Source organism: Heloderma suspectum, chromosome 5 (assembly GCF_057233095.1).
Source record: "Heloderma suspectum isolate Gila_16-S chromosome 5, 16-S_ref, whole genome shotgun sequence".
Taxonomy (NCBI): Eukaryota; Metazoa; Chordata; class Lepidosauria; order Squamata; family Helodermatidae; genus Heloderma; species Heloderma suspectum.
Genome location: NC_139462.1, coordinates 69,886,374 through 69,908,585, shown reverse-complemented (window position 1 = coordinate 69,908,585; position 22,212 = coordinate 69,886,374). Strand labels below are relative to the sequence as shown.

Genomic DNA, 22,212 nt, shown 5'->3' with positions numbered 1-22,212 from the left:
TATCTCTTTCTCCCCCGCCCCTTTAAAATATGGACAAGGGTCAATTCCAGTTAGCCCTAAGCTGTAACTAGATTATAGCAAGGGATAATGCAAAGCACATTGTGAGCAAGCCTTACCTTGCTGTTCCTCTCCTATGGCATTGGAGGCTGTACTTCAGTGCTGTCACAAATCTCATGCCCAGTTTAAGAATACAAGAATTAACTTGCTGCATCTGATCAACCCAAATGCCTCTGGGTATTTGAATGCAGGATGGGAAAGCAATAGCCTTTTCTTCTTGTTCATCCCGGTTACCTTGGCCAAAACAGACATTACAATGAAGATGCAGCCAGCACCCACAACTTTCTTTCCATTTTTACTCTAGTATAGGCACAGAGGGCCCAATCTGGATCAGAATCCTAGCATGGGGACTTTCACCCCTGACTATAGACCTGGTCTGGATTGGGGGACCATGTAAGCCATTTCTATTGTTAAAGAGTGATCTGTCGGCTTCATGGATCACTGTTTTCCAACATAAATTGCAGGCACCAGAGGCCTGCAAAGGGAGAGAAGTCAAAGGTTGTTTCCAGACATAGGATCCTAGTGCTAGCAATCAGAAGCTGGGCAAGAGGCACATGGTCATGACTGTATCATCATTAGCAATCCTGTTTTCAGGGAAAGATTCCTTGTAGCTTCCATCTTGTCCTACTTAACGGATCTTCCATGGTTAAAAATGATGCTTTAAGAACTGGAGGGAAAGCAAGGAAGGGCCAGGAATGGAAGATGACAATGTCTGCCGCCCCACCCTGGGTAAAATCCTGCAGACGGGGTAAGCGACGGCACTATAAAAGCTTCATCTGGAAGCACCCCGAGGAGAGGCACTTGGAATTCCCGAGAAAGCTACAAGGAGTCTGCCCCTGAAAACAGGATTGCCAGTGATGATGCAATTATGACCACGTGGCTCTTGCCCAGTTCGTGTGTGTATTCGCAGACTCTGCTTTGCGCTCGCCCTGTTCAACCTCAATAACACCATGATAGACACAAGAGAAATAGGCAAGTCTCGGATTGTATTTCAGTGCTCTTTAATTACTGCAAGCTATAGAACAAAGCAATTAACTGCAAGATACAAGGGGGAATAATGCAGAGGACAATAATTAAAGGGGAGGGTGGGGGGAAGAGAGAGAAATGCATGAGCAGAAAGAATAGCTTTTGGAAGAAAAGAGAAATGCTTAGTCACTAGCAGGGAAAGTAAAAACTTGTTGGCCTGGTGGTCCTGCTGCAATCAAACAAGAGTTCTTCAACTCTCCATTGTCATCCAACCAGGAAATGTTCCAGCAACCACATTTATTTTAGGATGTGTTTGGTACACAATTGTTGGCATTAGGATTGCAGGGAGGAGGAGACCAGCCTGGCCTCTTGCTGTTCCTTTAACAGGAGCTTGATAGGCAAAAATCAGCTGGTGTAGCTTTTTATGGCATGAAACTATATATTATCACCTGCTAAGTGCTACAGCTCAAATGACTGTTAAAAGGGACAACCACAAAGGACAACCAATGGCATCAGAAGTTGGCAACCCTCATTGGCACAGGCCTAGTATTCTTCAAGTCATGCAGTCTAGTGCTGCTCTACCTCAGAGAATAACCAGAAATATCACCTTCTTTTAAAAGGTGTGTTGACCTTCATCATTATGAAATAGCTCTGATTTTCCATATATATGTTTCAGCTTTTAAGTCAGTCTGTCTGTCTGTCTGTCTGTCTATCTATCTATCTATCTATCTATCTATCTATCTATCTATCTATCTATCTATCTATCTATTTATTTCTATACCGCCCAATAGCCGAAGCTCTCTATATGTCTATATGCTGGTATAGTGAGTAAAGAGTCAAACTACACATTATGTTAAATACACAGTGTGCACTCCCTTTCTGTTTTTATTTTACTCAGAAGTAAACACAGAGGGTTTGTTGTTGTTCAATCGTTCAGTCGTGTCCGACTCTTCGTGACCCCATGGACCATAGCACGCCAGGCCTTCCTGTCCTGCACTCTCTCCCGGAGCGTGCTCAAGTTCATATTCATTGCATCGGTGATGCTATCTAGCCATCTCATCCTCTGTCGTCCCCTTCTCCTTTTGCCTTCAGTCTTTCCCAGCATCAGGGTCTTTTCCAGAGAGTTTTCTCTTCGCATTAGGTGGCCAAAATATTTCAGCTTCAGCTACAGTATCTGTCCTTCCAATGAGCACTCAGGGTTGATTTCCTTTAGGATTGACTGATGTGACCTCCTTGCAGTCCAGGGGACTCGTAAGAGTCTTCTCCAGCACCACAGTTCGAAAGCATCAATTCTTCGGCGCTCAGCCTTCCTTATAGTCCAGCTCTCACAGCCATACATTACTACTGGGAAAACCATAGCTTTGATTAGACGGACCTTTGTCGGCAAGGTGATGTCTCTGCTTCTTACTGTGCTGTCTAGGTTTGCCATAGCTTTCCTCCCAAGGAGCAAGCGTCTTTTAATTTCATGGCTACAGTCACCATCTGCGGTGATCTTGGAGCCCAAGAAAGTAAAATCTGTCACTGCTTCCATTTCTTCCCCTTCTATATGCCAGGAAGTAATGGGGCCAGATGCCATGATCTTCGTTTTTTTAATGTTGAGTTTCAAACCAGCTTTTGCACTCTCCTCTTTCACCCTCAACAAGAGGCTCTTTAGATCCTCTTCGCTTTCTGCCATTAGGGTGGTATCGTTTGCATATCGGAGGTTGTTGATAATTCTCCCAGCAATCTTAATTCCGACCTCTGATTCATCCAACCCGGCATTTCTCATGATGTACTCTGCATATAAGTTAAATAAGCAGGGTGACAATATGCAGCCTTGTCGTACTCCTTTCCCAATTTTGAACCACTCGGTTGTTCCATGTCTGGTTCTTACTGTTGCTTCTTGACCCTCGTACAGATTTCTCAGGAGACAGGTAAGGTGGTCTGGTACTCCCATCACTTTAAGAATTTGCCACAGTTTGTTGTGATCCACGCAATCAAAGGCTTTAGCGTAGTCAATGAAGCATTTTCTGGTTTTTCTGGAATTCTCTTGCTTTCGCCATGATGCAGCGAATGTTGGCGATTTGATCTCTAGTTCCTCTGTCTCTTTGAAACCCAGCTTGTACTTCCGGTAGTTCTCAGTTCGCATACTGCTAAAGCCTAGCTTGTAGGATTTTGAGCATCACCTTGCTGGCATGTGAAATGAGTGCAATTGTGCGGTAGTTTGAACACTCTTTGGCATTGCCCTTCTTTGGAACTGGAATGTAAACTGACCTTTTCCAGTCTTGTGGCCATTGTTGAGTGTGCCAAATTTGTTGGCATATTGAATGCAGCACTTTAACAGCATCATCTTTTAGGATTTTAAATAGCTCAGCTGGAAGACTGTCATCTCCGCTAGCTTTGTTGTTACTCATGCTTCCTAAGGCCCCTTGACTTCACTCTCTAGGATGTCCGGCTCAAGGTCAGTGATAGCACTATCATGGCTATCAGGGACATTAAGATCTTTCCTGTATAGTTCTTCTGTGTATTCTTGCCACCTCTTCTTAATCTCATCTGCTTCTGTTAGGTCCCTGCCTTCTTTGTCCTTGATCATGCCCGTCTTTGCACGAAACGTTCCCTTGAGATCTCTGATTTTCTTGAAGAGATCTCTAGTCTTTCCCATTCTGTTGTTTTCCTCGATTTCTTTGCATTGTTCATTTAAGAAGGCCTTCTTGTCTCTCCTTGCTATTCTCTGGAACTCTGCATTCAGTTGGATATATCTTCCCCTTTCTCCCTTGCTTTTCGCTTCCTTTCTTTCCTCAGCTACTTGTAAAGCCTCATCAGACAGCCACTTGGCTTTCTTGCATTTCTTTTTCTTTGGGATGGATTTCGTTGCTGCCTCCTGAACAATGTTACGGACCTCCGTCCATAGTTCCTCAGGCACTCTGTCTATCAGGTCTAATCCCTGAAATCTATTCCTCACCTCCACTGTATATTCATAAGGGATATGATTTAGTTCATACCTGAATGGTTTAGTGGTTTTCCCTACGTTCTTCAATTTAAGCTGAAATTTTGCAACAAGAAGCTCATGATCTGAGCCACAGTCAGATCCAGGTCTTGTTTTTACTGACTGTATAGAGCTTCTCCATCGTTGGCTGCAAAGGACATAATCAATCTGATTTTGATATTGACCATCTGGTGATGTCCATGTGTAGAGTCGTCTCTTGTGCTGTTGGAAAAGAGTGTTTGCTATGATCAGCATGTTCTCTTGGCAAAACTCTATTAGCTTTTGTCCTGCTTCATTTTGTACACCAAGGCCATGCCTGCCTGTTATCCCGGTGATTTCTTGACTTCCTACCTTAGCATTCCAATCCCCTATGATGAAGAGGACATCTTTTTTTGGTGTTGGTTCTAGAAGGTGTTGTAGGTCTTCATAGAACCGATCAACCTCAGCTTCTTCGGCATCAGTGGTTGCAGCATAGACTTGAATTACTGTGATGTTGAATGGTTTGCCTTGGATTCGTACTGAGATCATTCTATCGTTTTTAAGATTGTACCCCAGTACTGCTTTTCCCACCCTTTTGTTGACTATGAGTGCTACTCCATTTCTTCTAAGGGATTCTTGCCCACAGTAGTAGATATGATGGTCACCTGAATTAAATTTGCCCATGCCTGTCCATTTTAGTTCGCTGATTCCCAAGATGTCGATGTTCAATCTTGCCATCTCATGTTTGACCACCTCCAGCTTACCTTGATTCATTGATCTGACATTCCAGGTTCCTAAACAATATTGTTCTTTACAGCATCGGATTTTCTTTTCACCGCCAGACACATCCACAGCTGAGTGTCCTTTCGGGTTTGGCCCAGCCGCTTCACTCTTTCCGGTGCTACTTGGAAATACCCTCTGCTCTTCCCCAGTAGCATATTGGACACCTTCCGACCTGAGGGGCTCATCTTCCGGCGTCATCTCTTTTAGCCTTGTGATACGTTCCATGGGGTTTTCTTGGCAGGAATCCTGGAGTGGGTTGCCATTTCCTTCTCCAGTGGACCACATTTTGTCAGAACTCTCTGCCATGACCTGTCCGTCTTGGGTGGCCCTGCACGGCATGGCTTGTGGCTTCCCTGAGTTACGCAAGCCCCTTCGCCACAACAAGGCAGTGATCCATGAAGGGGAAACACAGAGGGTACCAATACATATTGGAACCACAGCACATGGGGAGGTTTAATCCTTCCTTCCCTAAACATGACCCCTCCAAATCATGCATGCGTGTGCGCGCACACTACCAATAGTTAAAATAAAGCCCCCATTTGTGTCAGTGGTGGTTTATTATTGGTCATGCCGTGTGGCCAACTTTTGAGGGGGTTGCAGCTGGGGAGAAAACGATTACACCTCCCCTCCCTGACCACTGTGATCTCATTCCAGAGTAGGGACTCTGTGTTTACTTTTGAATAAAATAAAAACAGAAGGTTTGGGTGCTAGAGATTTAACGTCATGTGTAGCTAGAATCACTGGAACACATGGAACTACCTGATGCTGAGTCAGACCATTGGTCCATCTTGTTCAGTGATGTCAACACTGACGGGCAGCAGCTCTCCAGGATTTCAGGCAGGAATTTTTCCAGCCCTACCTGGAGATGCCAGAGATTGAACCTGGGGCCTTCTGCATGCAAAGCAGGTGCCCCGCCACTGGGCTTTAGTTCTTCTAATTTATTCCCTTCCAGCTGGAGTATGAACACTGTATGTTATATGCATGAAGGAGGCCCACACAATTAAAGGGGAAGTGGGGAAGGGGTTCAGCTAACCCCACCCCTCAATGATACAGCCAGAGATGGCTCTATGTTTGGGGCAAACGGGCCAGTGATCCCCTGCCTGCCCCCACCCACTTGCAGCAGAGATTTCCCTCCACAACCAGGTCCATTTGCTCCACTGCTTCCAAGTGCCACATGCGGTCTTCTCCTGTACTCCTCCGGCAATCTCAGCAGAACATTGAGCATCTGCCCTGGCCTCAGCTCCACCAACCCCAATGGGTGCCTGCCACCACTGGATACAGCTTTCCTGAGTCCACCCCTGAGATCCATGTTTTAGGTGGGGATGTCAGCAGGGGTAAGGACTATGCATGTGAGCCTCTGTTACTGTAGGTGTCTCTGGGAGTTGGAACCCTGATTGTGCTGAGGGAACCCTGATTGTTCCATCTCCCAGGGAAATCTACCTGCGTTGGATTTCTCCCTGCAGACATCCACGCCCAATGAATGGATGTCAAGTGTGAAGCCTGGGGAAGATGTGCAAACATCTTTTTGCACATGTCAGGCATCGGGCAAACAGTATGGCCCCACTGCCCCGTCAATCACATGGACCCCTTTCATGGCTACAATGCACTGAGTTGGCTAAATTAGCCAGAAGTGGTTTGGCGCTAGCTCAAGTTAATGGGAAAAAAAGACAATGCATTATAGCTTTGCCATCACCTTAGTGGTCAGTTTGGCAAAAGGTGGTGTATGAATAATAATAATAATATAGCTAAAATGTCAAAAGAAAAACCCCAGTAAACAAGCTTTGCTTCACTAACTAACTTTAAGTCTTGAAGAGTCTATGAAGGCTTTAATTGCAGCTATGCCAGTATAAATACATTTTTATCGTCACATGCGAATATTCAATTAGCACCATCCCTTAGGCTTTGGCTAACGCAGGATTTTTCTTTCTATGACGTCAATATTTTTATAACTATACACAAATTCTGGTTGGGTAGCCTCATGTGGTCAGCTCACATAACACCACACTGCGTAAGGATACAAGCAGAGGCAAACATGGCAAACAATGAAAACACATTTTGAAAACCCAAAAGGTTCTCAAAAGGATGGATATGAGCCAGAAGTTTTGTATCAATGGGTTGCATTGTGTGAATTTTATTCATGGACTTGCAAAACCTGTTCCAGCTGACGTTCTAGAATAAATTTCCTAACAGTGCAATCCTAAGTGTATTTATTCAGAAGTAAGTCCCATGCAACTCAGGATTGTACTGTAATTCGATTTTAGCTTAAAACTTTTTATATTTTCCATGGTTTGAAGGCATCTTATTTGAACAGTATGCATTTTTTAAAGTTGGTAGAGATGCCACATTTCAGTTCAACAGTTTCATGGCAAATCAGCGGTGCTCTTTGTCTTTTCTTTTGCTTTCTGCTCTTTATATATTGAGTTTGCCATAGGAAATATATTGTTAGATGGCATGGCTTTAAGCTCATAGCACCTTTTCCTCCAAATGCTACTCATAGTACGTGTATAACTAACCAGTGAGCTGAAGTGAAAAACAAATAATATTAGGTTGCTACATGCCAAAACTGCAACAACAACAACAAAATAAGCCTTTTTATTTCACCCTGGTTCATGCTCAGGCTAATTTCTGAAACTACATTTTCAAAAGCTTTCATGGCCTCAAGCAGCATATCCATTAATTATGCAAGTACTACGACGACCTTGTCATCAAAATCTAGGTTAGTGAAGTCTTTATTGTTGGAATGTATGTCAAAAGAGCACCATTTCAAGCCCATTCATGAACCTAGTTTTGGATGTTAATGATGAGCTCGGGGGAAGCAATTTATTTTTTACAATTCTATGACTGGAGACCTGGATCCTGTATTAGGACAGCTATGCATGTTCTATTTTAACATCTAAGACTTTTACATGTACACCTAGAAATGTATCCAGTGACTGACGTAAAGCCAAAGATTTTCAGCCACAGATTAATGATAGGTATCTGTGTGCCAGGAAGCAGAAATTGTCTACAGCTCCTGGCCACAGGTAAACACCCTGGGTTGGATCCAGTTTGTTGTACATAGGACCCAGTGAAATTGATTTGAGAAGTTAGTCATGACAAAGTGAAGTTCTGTTGATTTTAATGGGAACTAAGTTCAACTAATTTAGGGTGCAATCCTATAATCCTGAGAGAGCATCCCAGGGAACATAAGGTTTTTCAGAGTCCCCCGCTTGAGGCCACAGAGACTGCTTTGACCTTGGGAGGGGACTCTGCATTCAGATCCTCCTCCACGCCCTCAGAGCCTCCACAGAAAGAACCATGGTGACTGCTTCCTGAGGTTGCAAATACGCAGTGGGGAGAGGAAAAAGGGTGGGGCGGGCATCCCATTGGGTGGGGAGGGGAGGGGAGGGGAGGGGCCAGGATATGCAGCAGCATGACCTCTCTAGACAGGTAAAAAGCAACAACAAAGAGGACGGAGAGGTGAAAATTGGCCCCGTTACTCCTTCTGCTTTGCCGGGCATCTGCCCGCAGAGCATAGGGTATTCAGAGTCCTCTGACACTGGAGAGTTCCTTTGGAACACATAGGATTGCTCTGCCCAGGTCCTTCCAGACAAAACTTGTATCATGCAATAGCCCTGCCTCATTCAAGGAATTATACAGGGGGGCCAGGTGATGCCATCTTTTTCTTGTAACTCTCCTGTGTTTTCTCACTGCTTCTATTTTTTGTATTTGCACAAAAAAACTTTTAAGGAGGAAAAGACAGAATAGCTGCACAATGTCTTTTGACTGGTAGTGCTAGAAGCCTGCCCTCTGGAAACACCCCTGGTCTGGATCCAGCCCAATGGAAAATATGTGCTTGTTTTTGCTGTCACATAGTGTGAGGAGTGTCCGTTACAAGCATTCAAGTCTCCTCACAATCAATAATGCAGACAAGTGTATTTGGGATCATTGCTGAAACTAAACTTTCCAAGTAACAAAAATAAAGGTCGCTCCACACACTAGGATTGCTATGGGAAATATCAGCTTTACACCGGTGTCATGCAGCAAACAACACATAACTTGTGGATATCATATAGGAAAGGTTCCTCTTGTGCAAGCACCAAGTCATTGCTGACCCCTAGAGGGACGCCACTTTCACTGGCGTTTTCATGGCAGACTATAGCGGGGTGGTTTGCCATTGCCTTCCCCAGTCGTGACTACCTTTCCCCCAGCAAGCTGGGTACTCATTTTACCGACCTCGGAAGGATGGAGGGCTGAGTCGACCTGAGCCGGCTACCTGGGACCCAGCTTCCGCTGGGATCGAACTCAGGTTGTGGGGAGAGTTTTGGTTGCATTACTGCCGCCTACCCCTCTGCACCACACGAGGCTCTTTTCATCATATCATATACATGGTCCTAAAACATCCATGTATATGTGTCCTGGAAAACTGATTGTGCGAGGGTTCCCAGGTACAAGTACATATCTGTATGACATCCACACATTCCATGTTTGCTGCAGAAATTGTAATGTGTGTAACTGCTGTAAGACTCAAAAGTAGTTAACTAGAAGGTAAGGACAAAACACATTCAAAAGTATCACATGAATGAGATCTAAATGGCACGCCTCAGTTCTTGTATCTTCTCAGCAAGTTATTATGCAGAAGAAATTTATACCATGTTATTGGGTTTTTTTTAATTACATACGGCTTTTTTCCCCTCTTGCAAGGAACCCAAGCCAGCTTACATAGTCCTCCTCCTCTCCATTTTATCCTCACAACAACCCTGTGAGGTAGGTTAGGCTGAAAGTCAGTGATTGGCCCAAACGTACTCAGTGAGCTTCATGGCTGAGAGGGGACTAGAATCCAGATCTCCCGAGTCCCAGTCCAACACTCTCACCACTACAGCACACTGGCTCTCTTTACCTGTTATTAGTTTTAAGAATAAAATGTATAACCACTCTCTCACATTTAAACACCCAAGCAAGATAACCTACAGTTTCAATAAGAAAATATGATAAAACCAACAATCAAAACACAAAAACAAGCAGACTAAACCAGGAGCGGATGAAAAAACCAGCAACCAGCTAATGTAAAATCATCCATCGGCAGCAAGAGGACATAATGGAAGGACCAAGTCCTGTCTGAACAGAAAGGTCTTACCTGTTGGTGGAAGGCCATCAGAGAGAGGGAGCTGCAGAACCTGGGCGCAGCACTGAGAAGGTCCTCTCTTTCTTGGCCCTGCCAGACACACCTCTGATACTGGCAGGATGCAGAGAAGCACTTTCCCCACAGGTCTCAATACCCGGCCAAGTTTATATTGGAAAAGGTGGTCCAAGTAGTTAGGGATTATTGTTGCTGTGGTCTAATGCTCCTCCAGGCATCAGCCAGTAAGACATAGGGGAAAACTTAACGAAAACATCAAAGCCAGAATACGTACAATCCCTCTTGTGTGTTACCTTTATGTTTCCAGGTTCAAGATGGTAAAAGATTAAGGTTCTTGACAAGAAAAATAGAATGTGGGACCAGTTCACAAGAACTTAGTGCTTGTGGTCTAGAAGCCTCTTTTCTTACCCAGATTGAACCATAGCTGCAAAGATCGGTCTCAGAAGCATTTGCCATGAGTACAAGTCACCATTTTGGCTGCAGCAGTGGCAGATCCTCCTGGCAGGGGCAGGCAATTTGCCGCTCCTCCTGTTCATGGGAGGGCCGGTGCGGCCTGGTTCTGAGAAGTCTTAACCTGGCACTCTTCATTAATGCGCCGAGGGGGATTTGCTCACATCACTGCTGTCTGGTTTTCTGTGAGTAAATAAGGCAAACTCCATGGGAAGGTCCTGTCACCGCCTCCTCTAGCCTCATGCCCTAGAAAAAGGCATGTCTGAGGAAGCCTCCCTTCCACTAAATAGATGCCTCAGGGTGCTCCCCAAATTCTTAAGTTCATTTTTCTTCCCTTGATCCCACAGTGCACATGCCACCCTATCCTAGCACTGATACCTGCCCAGGAACCAACTTCACCCTCAGTTTAGTGTAGCATAGGGGAAACCCCACCCCCAGCCACTCTATCAGTCTGAGCCAGAAGGCAGAATAAGCAGAGGGCTTTGGCTATTGGTCAGTAACAAAGACATGCAGTAAATAACTAAATAAATCCTATGCAGTTCCAAAACTGGCAGCTAGTTAAACCCACTAGTTGGGTAGCTGAGTGCCAAACCAAAAGAGGAGAAAAGGAGGTTTTGGGGAAGGCACCATGTTTTCAGTGGCATTGTTCCACCAGGTATGCATGTGGCATGCCAGTCTTTGCAGGCGGTCTGCTCTCCTCTCTCTCCAGGGGCCCAGTGCAAAAGATGCCACCACCCCACACATCAGCAAAGCTGGGGGTGGGGGGTAGATGAATGAAGTTACTGGCACTTCCTTAGGCATTGTAATGATTTCAGGATTGTTCCAGCCCTGGGGCAGGTTTGGAACTTTCCCCCCCATTCTGTGGTTTTATTAAGCATTTAATGCCTTATTAAATGTTATTGTTTTTATTGTTGTTTTGGGTTTTAAATGGTATTGTAAACCCTGGGAGATTTTTTTAAATAAAGGTTGGAATAGAAATGTCTTAAACAAACAAACTCAACCCATGTTTATCATGCTGCAGCAAAGATGCCTAAAGAGGGCTGAACAGCAACATGGTAAATATGTTGGTTGAGCTGTAAACCTGGTGCATAATCCAACAAATACATTCTTCCTCTCCATGAGAGGAAGGCCATCCAGTCCCATTCAGACCACATATTCTCCATGACAATATGATTACATGAACTGGCCCTCAGGCTAAACTGCGCTTGCAAAACCACTGAATTGATTGTAATTCTGTAAAGAGAAGCCAAATCCCTTTCATGAAAAGAAGCTTCTGCCAAGAGTATCACCACTTTGTACAAACACTTGCCTGCCCTTGCTGATAAGAAAGGTCATTCTCATTTGGAGAAGTCTATTCCTGTTTGAATCAGCTGATCAGCCCAGAAGGCAGGCTGCCTGACATACCGGCATGCATATTTCGGACACCATCCCAAGCTCACAGATTGGAAGAGAGCTCAACTGACCAAGAAGCAGCTGCTGCAAGAGTCCCAAATGTGGGGAACGCAGACCTTCGCATCTCTCAGTGCTTCTGGCTTGCCAGAGGTCTCAAACTAATCACATTTTGAAAAAGAGACATTGAATCTGAGTTCTGCACTTGGCGAGTGCCAACAAACTGACCATCAAAAGCGTGACTGATATGCATTGTCATCGAATCAGGGTTACATTTAAACTCAAAGATAATCCAAACCAGCCTGTGACTGCAAGGCAGAAACATCCATTTGGCATGCTGCTTTCTTGGGAAGGAGGAAATTAGGATTATTATTTTTTCCCCAGCCTCAAAGGGCATACCAGAGGGAAACCCCATGGTGGGTAAAGGCTCTCCTGTGGACTGAAAACACCCTGTACCAAAGGAGAACAGAAGCCTTGTTTGACTTGCAAATAAAAACAGTGACTAATTGGAAGGGAATGTCCTTGTTTCTCCGTGACAGGCTCTTAAAAACAGGACCAAAACCTCATGGGGTAGTTATGAATGATAATTTTCTTTGTCTCCTTTCTGCCTTTTATTCAGGGCCAGCCCAAGACATTTTGTTGCTTGAGGCAAAAGACAAAACAGTGCCCAGCCCTCATTCCACATACAGAAACAAACTGGGCCAGCACTGGAACAACTTTGGGCTTTTCCTTCTTCTGGAGTATGCTTATGTATGTTTCATTAGTGTTAATGCATGGCATATAATGGCTGACTACTATATTACAGTAGATTTCATTTGACTTCAGCACTTCTGATGGGACAGTACTGGAGGGCAGCAGGCTAGTTTTGGGGATGCAGGACAAGCCACGTGGCACACACACCTCTGTCCTCCAACAAGGAGGAGCAGCCGGGGGGTGTGTGTCATGAGGAATGTCCGGGGGGATGCTGCTACTCCCCCCAGCGTCTGCTCCTTAGAGGCTGGTGGATCCAGTGTCAGTGGGGTGGGTGAATCTGCTCTGGCTTTCAGTCAGAACCAGTAAGAACTCTAAAGGAGCTATTCAGGGTGAATAGCTCCTCTAGAGTTCTGACTGGTTCTGACTGAAAGCTGGAGCAGATTCACCCACCCCACTGACATTGGAGCCATCGGCCTTCATTGGCTTGAGGCAGTTGCCTCACTCAGCCTAATGGTAGGGATGGCCTTGATTTGATTTTATTGCCAGAAGTGGAAAGAGGCAAGATATCGCCAAGCCAGTAAACCTCCTTTCTTTGCAGTTTCAACAGCCTGGGAGCTTTAGAAGAGATACCAGGCCTGGCACAATAGATTTCAGGATGACACGTGTGACGGCACTGCAGAGTTGAGAGCCTTTGCTGCATGGCAGAAGAGAGCAGGCAGCCAACGGAATCTTGTTGGCTTGCAAGGTCACAAGGACAATATGTCACAATGTAGCAAATGCCACCTAATAGCCCCATGTCTCCAAAGCCACCTGGCTTACAAGTCTTCCTGTCTGTGCTGTCGGGAGAGACAGCGAGGAACAACAGCCGCCGCAGTGCTCAGAGCAGGCGTGAGCCTGCCAAGAATTAACTGATTAGTGACGCTGCAGTCGAGATCCAGACTGCCAAGGGCATGGCAAAAAGGAACACTTTGTCTTCCGGGCCCAGTGCCCCACCAGCAGATGCAGGGAAAAGAATTATATATACAGGTAACTGCCACCATTCCATGGTTGCTCAAAGGGGCTACTTCCAAACAATGCCAAAGTGTTAATCAAATAAACGGCCCAGAGTGGGAAGTGTGACACTCAGCCACAGCATCATATGTACCGTTGTGCTCTACCTCATGTACTATAAATAGCTATTTGATACTTACTTTGTACTGTCAAAGGAGCATGGAAGGACAAAACTGACAGAACCTGATGAACTGGCAGAGAAGTTTACACCCACCGTCATATATAAGATACATAATCTAAGCTATGCTTAATTTCCTTTTAAACAAACAAAAGTAATGGAGCTCAGACCTGCAAAGGAGGCCCTATATTTATGAAAGCAAGCTGCAATGGCAAACCTTGGAGATGACAAGAATGACTTGCTGCAAAAGACATCCTGGCTGGGGATGATGGGAACTGCAGTCCAACACATCTAGAGGGATGGGGAAGGCTGAGCGGCATCACGGACAGAGAGCCTTCTTCATGTATTGAAGCAAAACAAAATCATTTGAAGGCACTCACCAAAAAATATTAAATATCATATAATAGGTTTTCCAACTATAACTTTCTTTTTGGGGCAATGTTATTTGTATCTTCCCTTTTCTATCCATATAAAAATAAAATTGCTAATTTAAAAAAAGAAGAGAGGGATACTGGGTGCAGTGGGGAGGGCACTCTCTATGTACTCAGAGGCATTTATATAATGTCATAGGTTTCTTTTTCAAGGGGGCACAACCCCAGATGGGAGAGGTTAGTGGTAAATGGGTGTGTGGTTAAGGATGTGGGGCAGGGCTACAAAACCAAAGACCAGCAGAGATTTTTCTTCTGCTTTCTGTAACAAGAGTTGCCCTTTCACTTCAGTGTAAGGAAAATTCCTTCTTTCAGATATTTATCTTTTATTCCATTTTCAAATCGTATTTTAATTTTAATAATAAAAATATCATCAGGTAATTTTAAGAGACCAACACCTAGTTTACCTGTACTGCTTCTTCTTCATTTAATTTTTCTTCTTCTTAGATGTTCCCTTTGTGAAAGGAGCTCTGGGTAACCATTAGTGCTTCTGGAGATGTATATTATAAAGTCCTTAACTCAATGAATTACAGGGCAGTAATTTCTTCAACCCAAGGGAGAAAGTGTCTATTTCCCCTTTTAGATTTCTGTTCTCTAATTCGTTTGTGTTCCCAGGCAATCCTTCTTTACTTCTGCATTTTCCTTCTTTTTAAATGAACAATTCCCCCACCCCAACTCTTCTCAAGCATTGCTAGAAAACTCCAGTGGCCTTCATGGGTTACAGCATGACCACCCGCACAAGAAGCCACCTAAGATTAGCATGATGCAAACTTGTGTGTGTGGTCTATGGTGACGGAGTAAAGGCCTCTGAGTTTCAGTTCTGTTTTCCATTACCCTATTGATTATCTCCTACAAAACCATTTCTTAGTTCTTCCAACTACTGCTCACAGCGCAATGAGGCTTGCTCCCTGCTGAATGGAAATCAAATTACAGCCTTAGTATCGTTACACTCACACCACATCTCCAAGCAGTGAGAAGTTCCGGGGCATAACATTTATCCTGGTTTGGTTCTGTTTAGAAAAGAGGTGCAGAATCCCCAGCCTGTGGGCCTCATCCTGCCTGCCAGTCTTCCCAAGTCGGCCTGTGGAGCCTTGTTGGATTCCAGTCCCCACCCCCTGGAGGATTCCCCTGTTTCAGGATTTCCCTGCTGTTATACACATGCACACACCACTACCACCACCACCACTGTATGAGCAATACAGTAATAAAAACAACCAGGGATAAATGTACCCAGCTAACCTAATTAGACTCTGTCCCTGTTTTAGCCAGTTCCCTTAATCAAGCAATATTTTGCGGTCATTGGTCCATGTCTTTCAACCAGTTCTCCAGTTCCAGCAGCTCTTTCTGTCCTCTAGGATGCTCACCCTTCCTTCCTTCCTTCCTTCCTTCCTTCCTTCCTTCCTTCCTCCCCTCCCCTCCTATGCCTCTTGTTTTTATCTTCTCTAACATTATTTTTCTCTCTCCCTGATTCCAACCAAGGAGGATAGTTACTTGTTCATTTCTACAAACTAAGTTTCTGTTTTCTGAGTTGAAACTTTTTCTCTGTCTCCCTCTGACCTTCTGTGGAACTTTCAAAAGGATTTAACCCCATAATATCCTAAAACCAATCTAAATATATAAATGGAGGACAGTTCTGTTCCTTCACAGATGGAATAGTAAATCTTGGTTTATGAATCTTTGCTTCCATATAACCATATTTTAAAATACTTTCTATTCTCAAGGCCCAGGTGGTACCGGTAATTACCAGTCCAGACTTCCAGATCATACTCAATATGTAGGAGCAAGAACTTCACCAGTAGAAGGCACTAGTGATGCTGTATACTTGTGGAGACCTGCACCAAACAATCCTCCTCCATGGTCCCCCAGGTGTTGCTTTGTGGGTGAAATTGGCTGGGGAGTAAAAGAGTTTGGTTTCCTCAGCCAAAGAGCCCTTTCTAGAAGCAAGCTGATTACGGTAAGCAACTCATTATTATTTTCAAATGCCCTGTTATGCAGCTGAGATGGTGTAACTGCAAGTGATTTTATGCTGGGTAATTGTAGTGTATTAGCTAATCAGAGAACTGGTTTCCTCATGGACGGATAGTTTATCTCAAATTAGTCAATAGAACATTTACAAAAACACACAAAAATGTATGTTCATAACAATATAGAAACAGCTGTGTACACTTAATATTAAATGTCCAGAATCAAAGACCAGCATTTACAAACATATTTGGTCTTCTTCTTAGGTTTCATCATGACTAAATAATGCAGGGCTATTTCTATCTGTTGTTGTTGTTCAGTCGTTCAGTCGTGTCCGACTCTTCGTGACCCCATGGACCATAGCACGCCAGGCCTTCCTGTCCTGCGCTCTCTCCCGGAGTGTGCTCAAGTTCATATTCATTGCATCGGTGATGCTATCTAGCCATCTCATCCTCTGTCGTCCCCTTCTCCTTTTGCCTTCAGTCTTTCCCAGCATCAGGGTCTTTTCCAGAGAGTTTTCTCTTCGCATTAGGTGGCCAAAATATTGGAGCTTCAGCTTCAGTATCTGTCCTTCCAATGAGCACTCAGGGTTGATTTCCTTTAGGATGGACTGATTTGACCTCCTTGAAGTCCAGGGGACTCGTAAGAGTCTTCTCCAGCACCACAGTTCGAAAGCATCAATTCTTCGGCGCTCAGCCTTCCTTATAGTCCAGCCATATACTCACAGCCTTATACACAGCCTTATACTCACAGCCATACATTACTACTGGGAAAACCATAGCTTTGATTAGACGGACCTTTGTCGGCAAGGTGATGTCTCTGCTTCTTACTGTGCTGTCTAGGTTTGCCATAGCTTTCCTCCCAAGGAGCAAGCGTCTTTTAATTTCATGGCTACAGTCACCATCTGCGGTGATCTTGGAGCCCAAGAAAGTAAAATCTGTCACTGCTTCCATTTCTTCCCCTTCTATATGCCAGCAAATGATGGGGCCAGATGCCATGATCTTCGTTTTTTTAATGTTGAGTTTCAAACCAGCTTTTGCACTCTCCTCTTTCACCCTCAACAAGAGGCTCTTTAGATCCTCTTTGCTTTCTGCCATTAGGGTGGTATCGTCTGCATATCGGAGGTTGTTGATAATTCTCCCAGCAATCTTAATTCCGACCTCTGATTCATCCAACCCGGCGTTTCTCATGATGTACTCTGCATATAAGTTAAATAAGCAGGGTGACAATATGCAGCCTTGTCGTACTCCTTTCCCAATTTTGAACCACTCGGTTGTTCCATGTCTGGTTCTTACTGTTGCTTCTTGACCCTCGTACAGATTTCTCAGGAGACAGGTAAGGTGGTCTGGTACTCCCATCACTTTAAGAATTTGCCACAGTTTGTTGTGATCCACACAATCAAAGGCTTTAGCGTAGTCAGTGAAGCAGAAATACACGTTTTTCTGGAATTCTCTTGCTTTCTCCATGATCCAGCGAACGTTGGCGATTTGATCTCGAGTTCCTCTGCGTCTTCGAAACCCAGCTTGTACTTCCGGTAGTTCTCGGTTCACATACTGCTGAAGCCTAGCTTGTAGGATTTTGAGCATCACCTTGCTGGCATGTGAAATGAGTGCAATTGTGCGGTAGTTTGAACACTCTTTGGCATTGCCCTTCTTTGGAACTGGAATGTAAACTGACCTTTTCCAGTCTTGTGGTGTTCCAGATTTGTTGGCATATTGAATGCAGCACTTTAACAGCATCATCTTTTAGGATTTTAAATAGCTCAGCTGGAATACTGTCATCTCTGCTAGCTTTGTTGTTACTAATGCTTCCTAAGGCCCACTTGACTTCACTCTCGAGGATGTCCGCTCAAGTTCAGTGACCACACTATCATGGCTATCAGGGACATTAAGATCTTTCCTGTATAGTTCTTCTGTGTATTCTTGCCACCTCTTCTTAATCTCATCTGCTTCTGTTAGGTCCCTGCCTCCTTTGTCCTTTATCATGCCCGTCTTTGCACAAAACGTTCCCTTGAGATCTCTGATTTTTCTTGAAGAGATCTCTAGTCTTTCCTATTCTGTTGTTTTCCTCGATTTCTTTGCATTGTTCATTTAAGAAGGCCTTCTTGTCTCTCCTTGCTATTCTCTGGAACTCTGCATTCAGTTGGATATATCTTCCCCTTTCTCCCTTGCTTTTCGCTTCCCTTCTTTCTTCAGCTACTTGTAAAGCCTCATCAGACAGTCACTTGGCTTTCTTGCATTTCTTTTTCTTTGGGATGGATTTCGTTCCTCCCTCCTGAACAGTGTTATGGACCTCCGTCCACAGTTCCTCAGGCACTCTGTCTATCAGGTCTAATCCCTGAAATCTATTCCTCACCTCCACTGTGTATTCATCAGGGATATGATTTAGGTCATACCTGAATGCTTTAGTGGTTTTCCCTACGTTCTTCAATTTAAGCTGAAATTTTGCAACAAGAAGCTCATGATCTGAGCCACAGTCAGATCCAGGTCTTGTTTTTACTGACTGTATAGAGCTTCTCCATCTTTGGCTGCAAAGGACATAATCAATCTGATTTCGATATTGACCATCTGGTGATGTCCATGTGTAGAGTCGTCTCTTGTGCTGTTGGAAAGGAGTGTTTGCTATGATCAGCGTGTTCTCTTGGCAAAACTCTATTAGCTTTTGTCCTGCTTCATTTTGTACACCAAGGCCATGCCTGCCTGTTATCCTGGTGATTTCTTGACTTCCTACCTTAGCATTCCAATCCCCTATGATGAAGAGGACATCTTTTTTTGGTGTTAGTTCTAGAAGGTGTTGTAGGTCTTCATAGAACCGATCAACCTCAGCTTCTTCGGCATCAGTGGTTGGGGCATAGACTTGAATTACTGTGATGTTGAATGGTTTGCCTTGGATTCGTACTGAGATCATTCTATCATTTTTAAGATTGTACCCCAGTACTGCTTTTTCCACCCTTTTGTTGACTATGAGTGCTACTCCATTTCTTCTAAGGGATTCTTGCCCACAGTAGTAGATATGATGGTCACCTGAATTAAATTCGCCCATGCCTGTCCATTTGAGTTCGCTGATTCCCAAGATGTCGATGTTCAATCTTGCCATCTCATGTTTGACCACCTCCAGCTTACCTTGATTCATTGATCTGACATTCCAGGTTCCTAAACAATATTGTTCTTTACAGCATCGGACTTTTTTGTCACGACCAGACACATCCACAGCTGAGTGTCCTTTCGGCTTTGGCCCAGCCGCTTCACTCTTTCTGGCGCTACTTGGAAATGCCCTCTGCTTTTCCCCAGTAGTATATTGGACACCTTCCGACCTGAGGGGCTCATCTTCCGGCGTCATCTCTTTTAGCCTTGTGATATGTTCCATGGGGTTTTCTTGGCAGGAATCCTGGAGTGGGTTGCCATTTCCTTCTCCAGTGGACCACATTTTGTCAGAACTCTCTGCCATGACCTATCCGTCTTGGGTGGCCCTGCACGGCATAGCTTATGGCTTCCCTGAGTTACGCAAGCCCCTTCGCCACAACAAGGCAGTGATCCATGAAGGGGCTCATATATTATCATATATCATATACATATTATGATAATATATGAAGTTTCTATCTAAACATCATATATTATCATTATTGTTTTGATGAGTGAAATAAATGAGCCTGATGTGACAGTTAATTGTCTTCATTAACCTGCCTTGTGTGCAGTATCTATCTATCTATGCAATACATCTATTCACGTACACGCACACGCACACATGCAGAGAGAGAGAGAGAGATGGGGCTGCATACACTGTAGGAGGAGGAGGCAACTCAATGTTTCAGACTACAGCTCCCGTCATCACTGACCATTGGCCATGCTGTCTGGGGCTGATGGGAGTTGCAGCCCAATACATCTGGAGGGCATTATAGAAGTTAGCCATACCCATCATTAGTTCAATGGAAAATTCTGCTATATAACATGACATACAACATACGGATATTTTAGTCAATATCAACTGAATATCTTAAAATATCTTAGCCAGTATTAGCTGAAAGAAAACTTAAAATGCAGAAATTCAAAATTAACCAACATTCCTGAATTCTAATTCAGTAAAGTGACTATCAGCACTTTTCAAGCTGTAAATGTTTACTTGAAAAACATTTTAAGCTCTTAAGTTAACCATATTACAATAATACAATTCCAAGTTCACAAAATAAAGTAAAATGAAAATCAAGCTAGGAGTATTTGAATTCTGTTTGATGGCTTCTTAGAGCGCCTTCCATCAACCTGATGATGTAACCACGTAACAACACATACTAGGGCACGGTGGGCAGGCTTTAGGTTTCCAGAACTGATTTTGCATTTCTCTAGAACCCTGAGGTCCACCAGCTGCCCTGAGCCAAATGCAAATTAGTGGCCCAGGAAGGTGGATATAGAATAGATGAACAAGAGAGGATAGAATATAGAATAGAGGAACATCCTCAGCCCAGGAATTTGTTTTCAGCACTGAACTGGAGCTTGCACACACATTCTCTCATCTAATTTGGGAGGAAAATCAGGCTTTTTGTTGTCACTAAACTATTGAGAGATGTATATTCTTGCTGATCTACCACAAATCAGCTGAAGATCTATCAGCAGATCTTGATCTGCCTTCTGCCCACCCCTCTAGTAGGGGATGGGAAGGAGATCTGGAACAGCCATCACCTAATGTATAAGGAAAGGAAGCAGCCAAGCAGCTGAGGTGAGCGGACTCTGGTTACTGAGTCAGCAATCTGGTGTATCCGTAAGTGTTGGCTCCTATTTCAACATCTTTTGGCATCTGTTCCAGAGCATCTATCCCACAAGGCATGCGCTATTCATAGCAACTGTCAGGGTGGACACTGAGCCCATAGAATCCCAGAGTAGTTCTGATTCTGAGGAAGAGCAGTCGCTCCTGGGAGAGGAGTGCGCTCCTCTTTCTCAGGGCCCACAGCTGACGGAGATTCCTCCCACCAGCATTCCTAGATTAGAAAGCAGTCCAGGGAGTGACCGAGCACAGATAGCAGACTTGGTGGATGCGCGACGCAGACGCAGAGAGCGGCGCCAGATGGAGGGCGCGGAAAGGAGGCGTAGCACCCGGTTGGCGTGCAAACAACGGCTGCGCCCAGAGGATCCAAGGGAAAAGGGGAGGGACTCTCCCTAGTCCTTAAGTTCAGGGGTCTGCCAGTAATTCCCTTTCAAACGGGGACCAACTGTTTCAACTTAGGGCATAGGTACTCTGCTGCTCAGATCTAGTTGCTACCTGTAGAGTTGTTAAGTTGTAAAAGAAGAATAAAGCTTTGAAAGGAATCCCTTTGTCTGTGTCTGGACTTGGCTACTGGATTAGACTGAGAGAGGCCTCCAAGGAGCCCTTGACAGCAACGTAGGAAGCAGCCTTATACAGAGCCAGGCCATTGATCCATGTTGCTCAGTGTTAACTACACTGACTGGCAATGGTTCTCTGGGGTTTCAGACAGGAGTCTTTCCCAGTCTTACCTGGAGATGCCTGGAATGGAACCTGGGACCTTTGGCATGCAAAGTAGGTGCTCTACACTAAGCCCCAGCCCTGGACCATTTCCACTATACAAAGTGTCTCTGGGCACTATGCTCTAAAAATAATGAGCTCAGTATATTAAAAGGATGCCCTTTAAAGCACGATCTAGCCAAACGTCACACACTTTTATGTCTCAGTTGTTTCAAGAGAATTAATGACATGGTTAGTTGTCTCCCATTGATGCCAGTGTGACCTAAGGGCAGCATCCAATGCTGGCATTGCACAAACCCAAATAGCACTAGCAGAGCTCCGCTTCATCTTTCCATTGCACAAGTGGTTGCCTGGTATGCTTACACAGTGGGTTGCGTCAGCAGTTGTACAACCACTTGCACGATGCAGTCATTGCACAATGGGTGCAAGCAGTTGCATAACCAGTTGCATAAGCAGAATGCACAACCAGTTGCAAAACAGGTGCAAAGCCATTGTGCAACACATTGCACAACACTTTGCACAATGCATTGCACAAGAGTTATGCAAAACCACTTGTGTAACCACATTTGCGCAAGCATAACTTTAGCTGGATTCTTCTCTTGTGCATAATTCAGAAGCTAGTTTCTGCTAGCACAATGTCATTTGTGCCAATGGAATGACACAGTTGGGTACTGCCCAAAGAGTGTTCAGTTGTCACTGGATTATGTCATAGGATTGGGGAAGAAGTTATATTATCCTCTATTCTTTTTTCAACCAGGGGTGTTTCCAGGCAGTGGGCTGC

At 44.5% G+C, this 22,212-nt stretch overlaps 1 protein-coding gene across 1 annotated transcript in view; it reads left to right on the top strand.

Moving 5' to 3' along the window:
• The first annotated feature begins 942 nt into the window (after positions 1 to 942).
• The window catches only part of SPMIP2 (sperm microtubule inner protein 2), a 47,223-nt gene continuing 25,953 nt past the window's right edge, over positions 943 to 22,212 (top strand). The window contains exons 1-3 of the mRNA XM_084856365.1: positions 943 to 1,029; positions 7,368 to 7,466; positions 15,719 to 15,951. Coding sequence (XP_084712491.1) covers positions 7,430 to 7,466; positions 15,719 to 15,951 — 270 coding nt within the window. The 5' untranslated portion in view covers positions 943 to 1,029; positions 7,368 to 7,429. The remainder of the gene's footprint in view (positions 1,030 to 7,367; positions 7,467 to 15,718; positions 15,952 to 22,212) is intronic.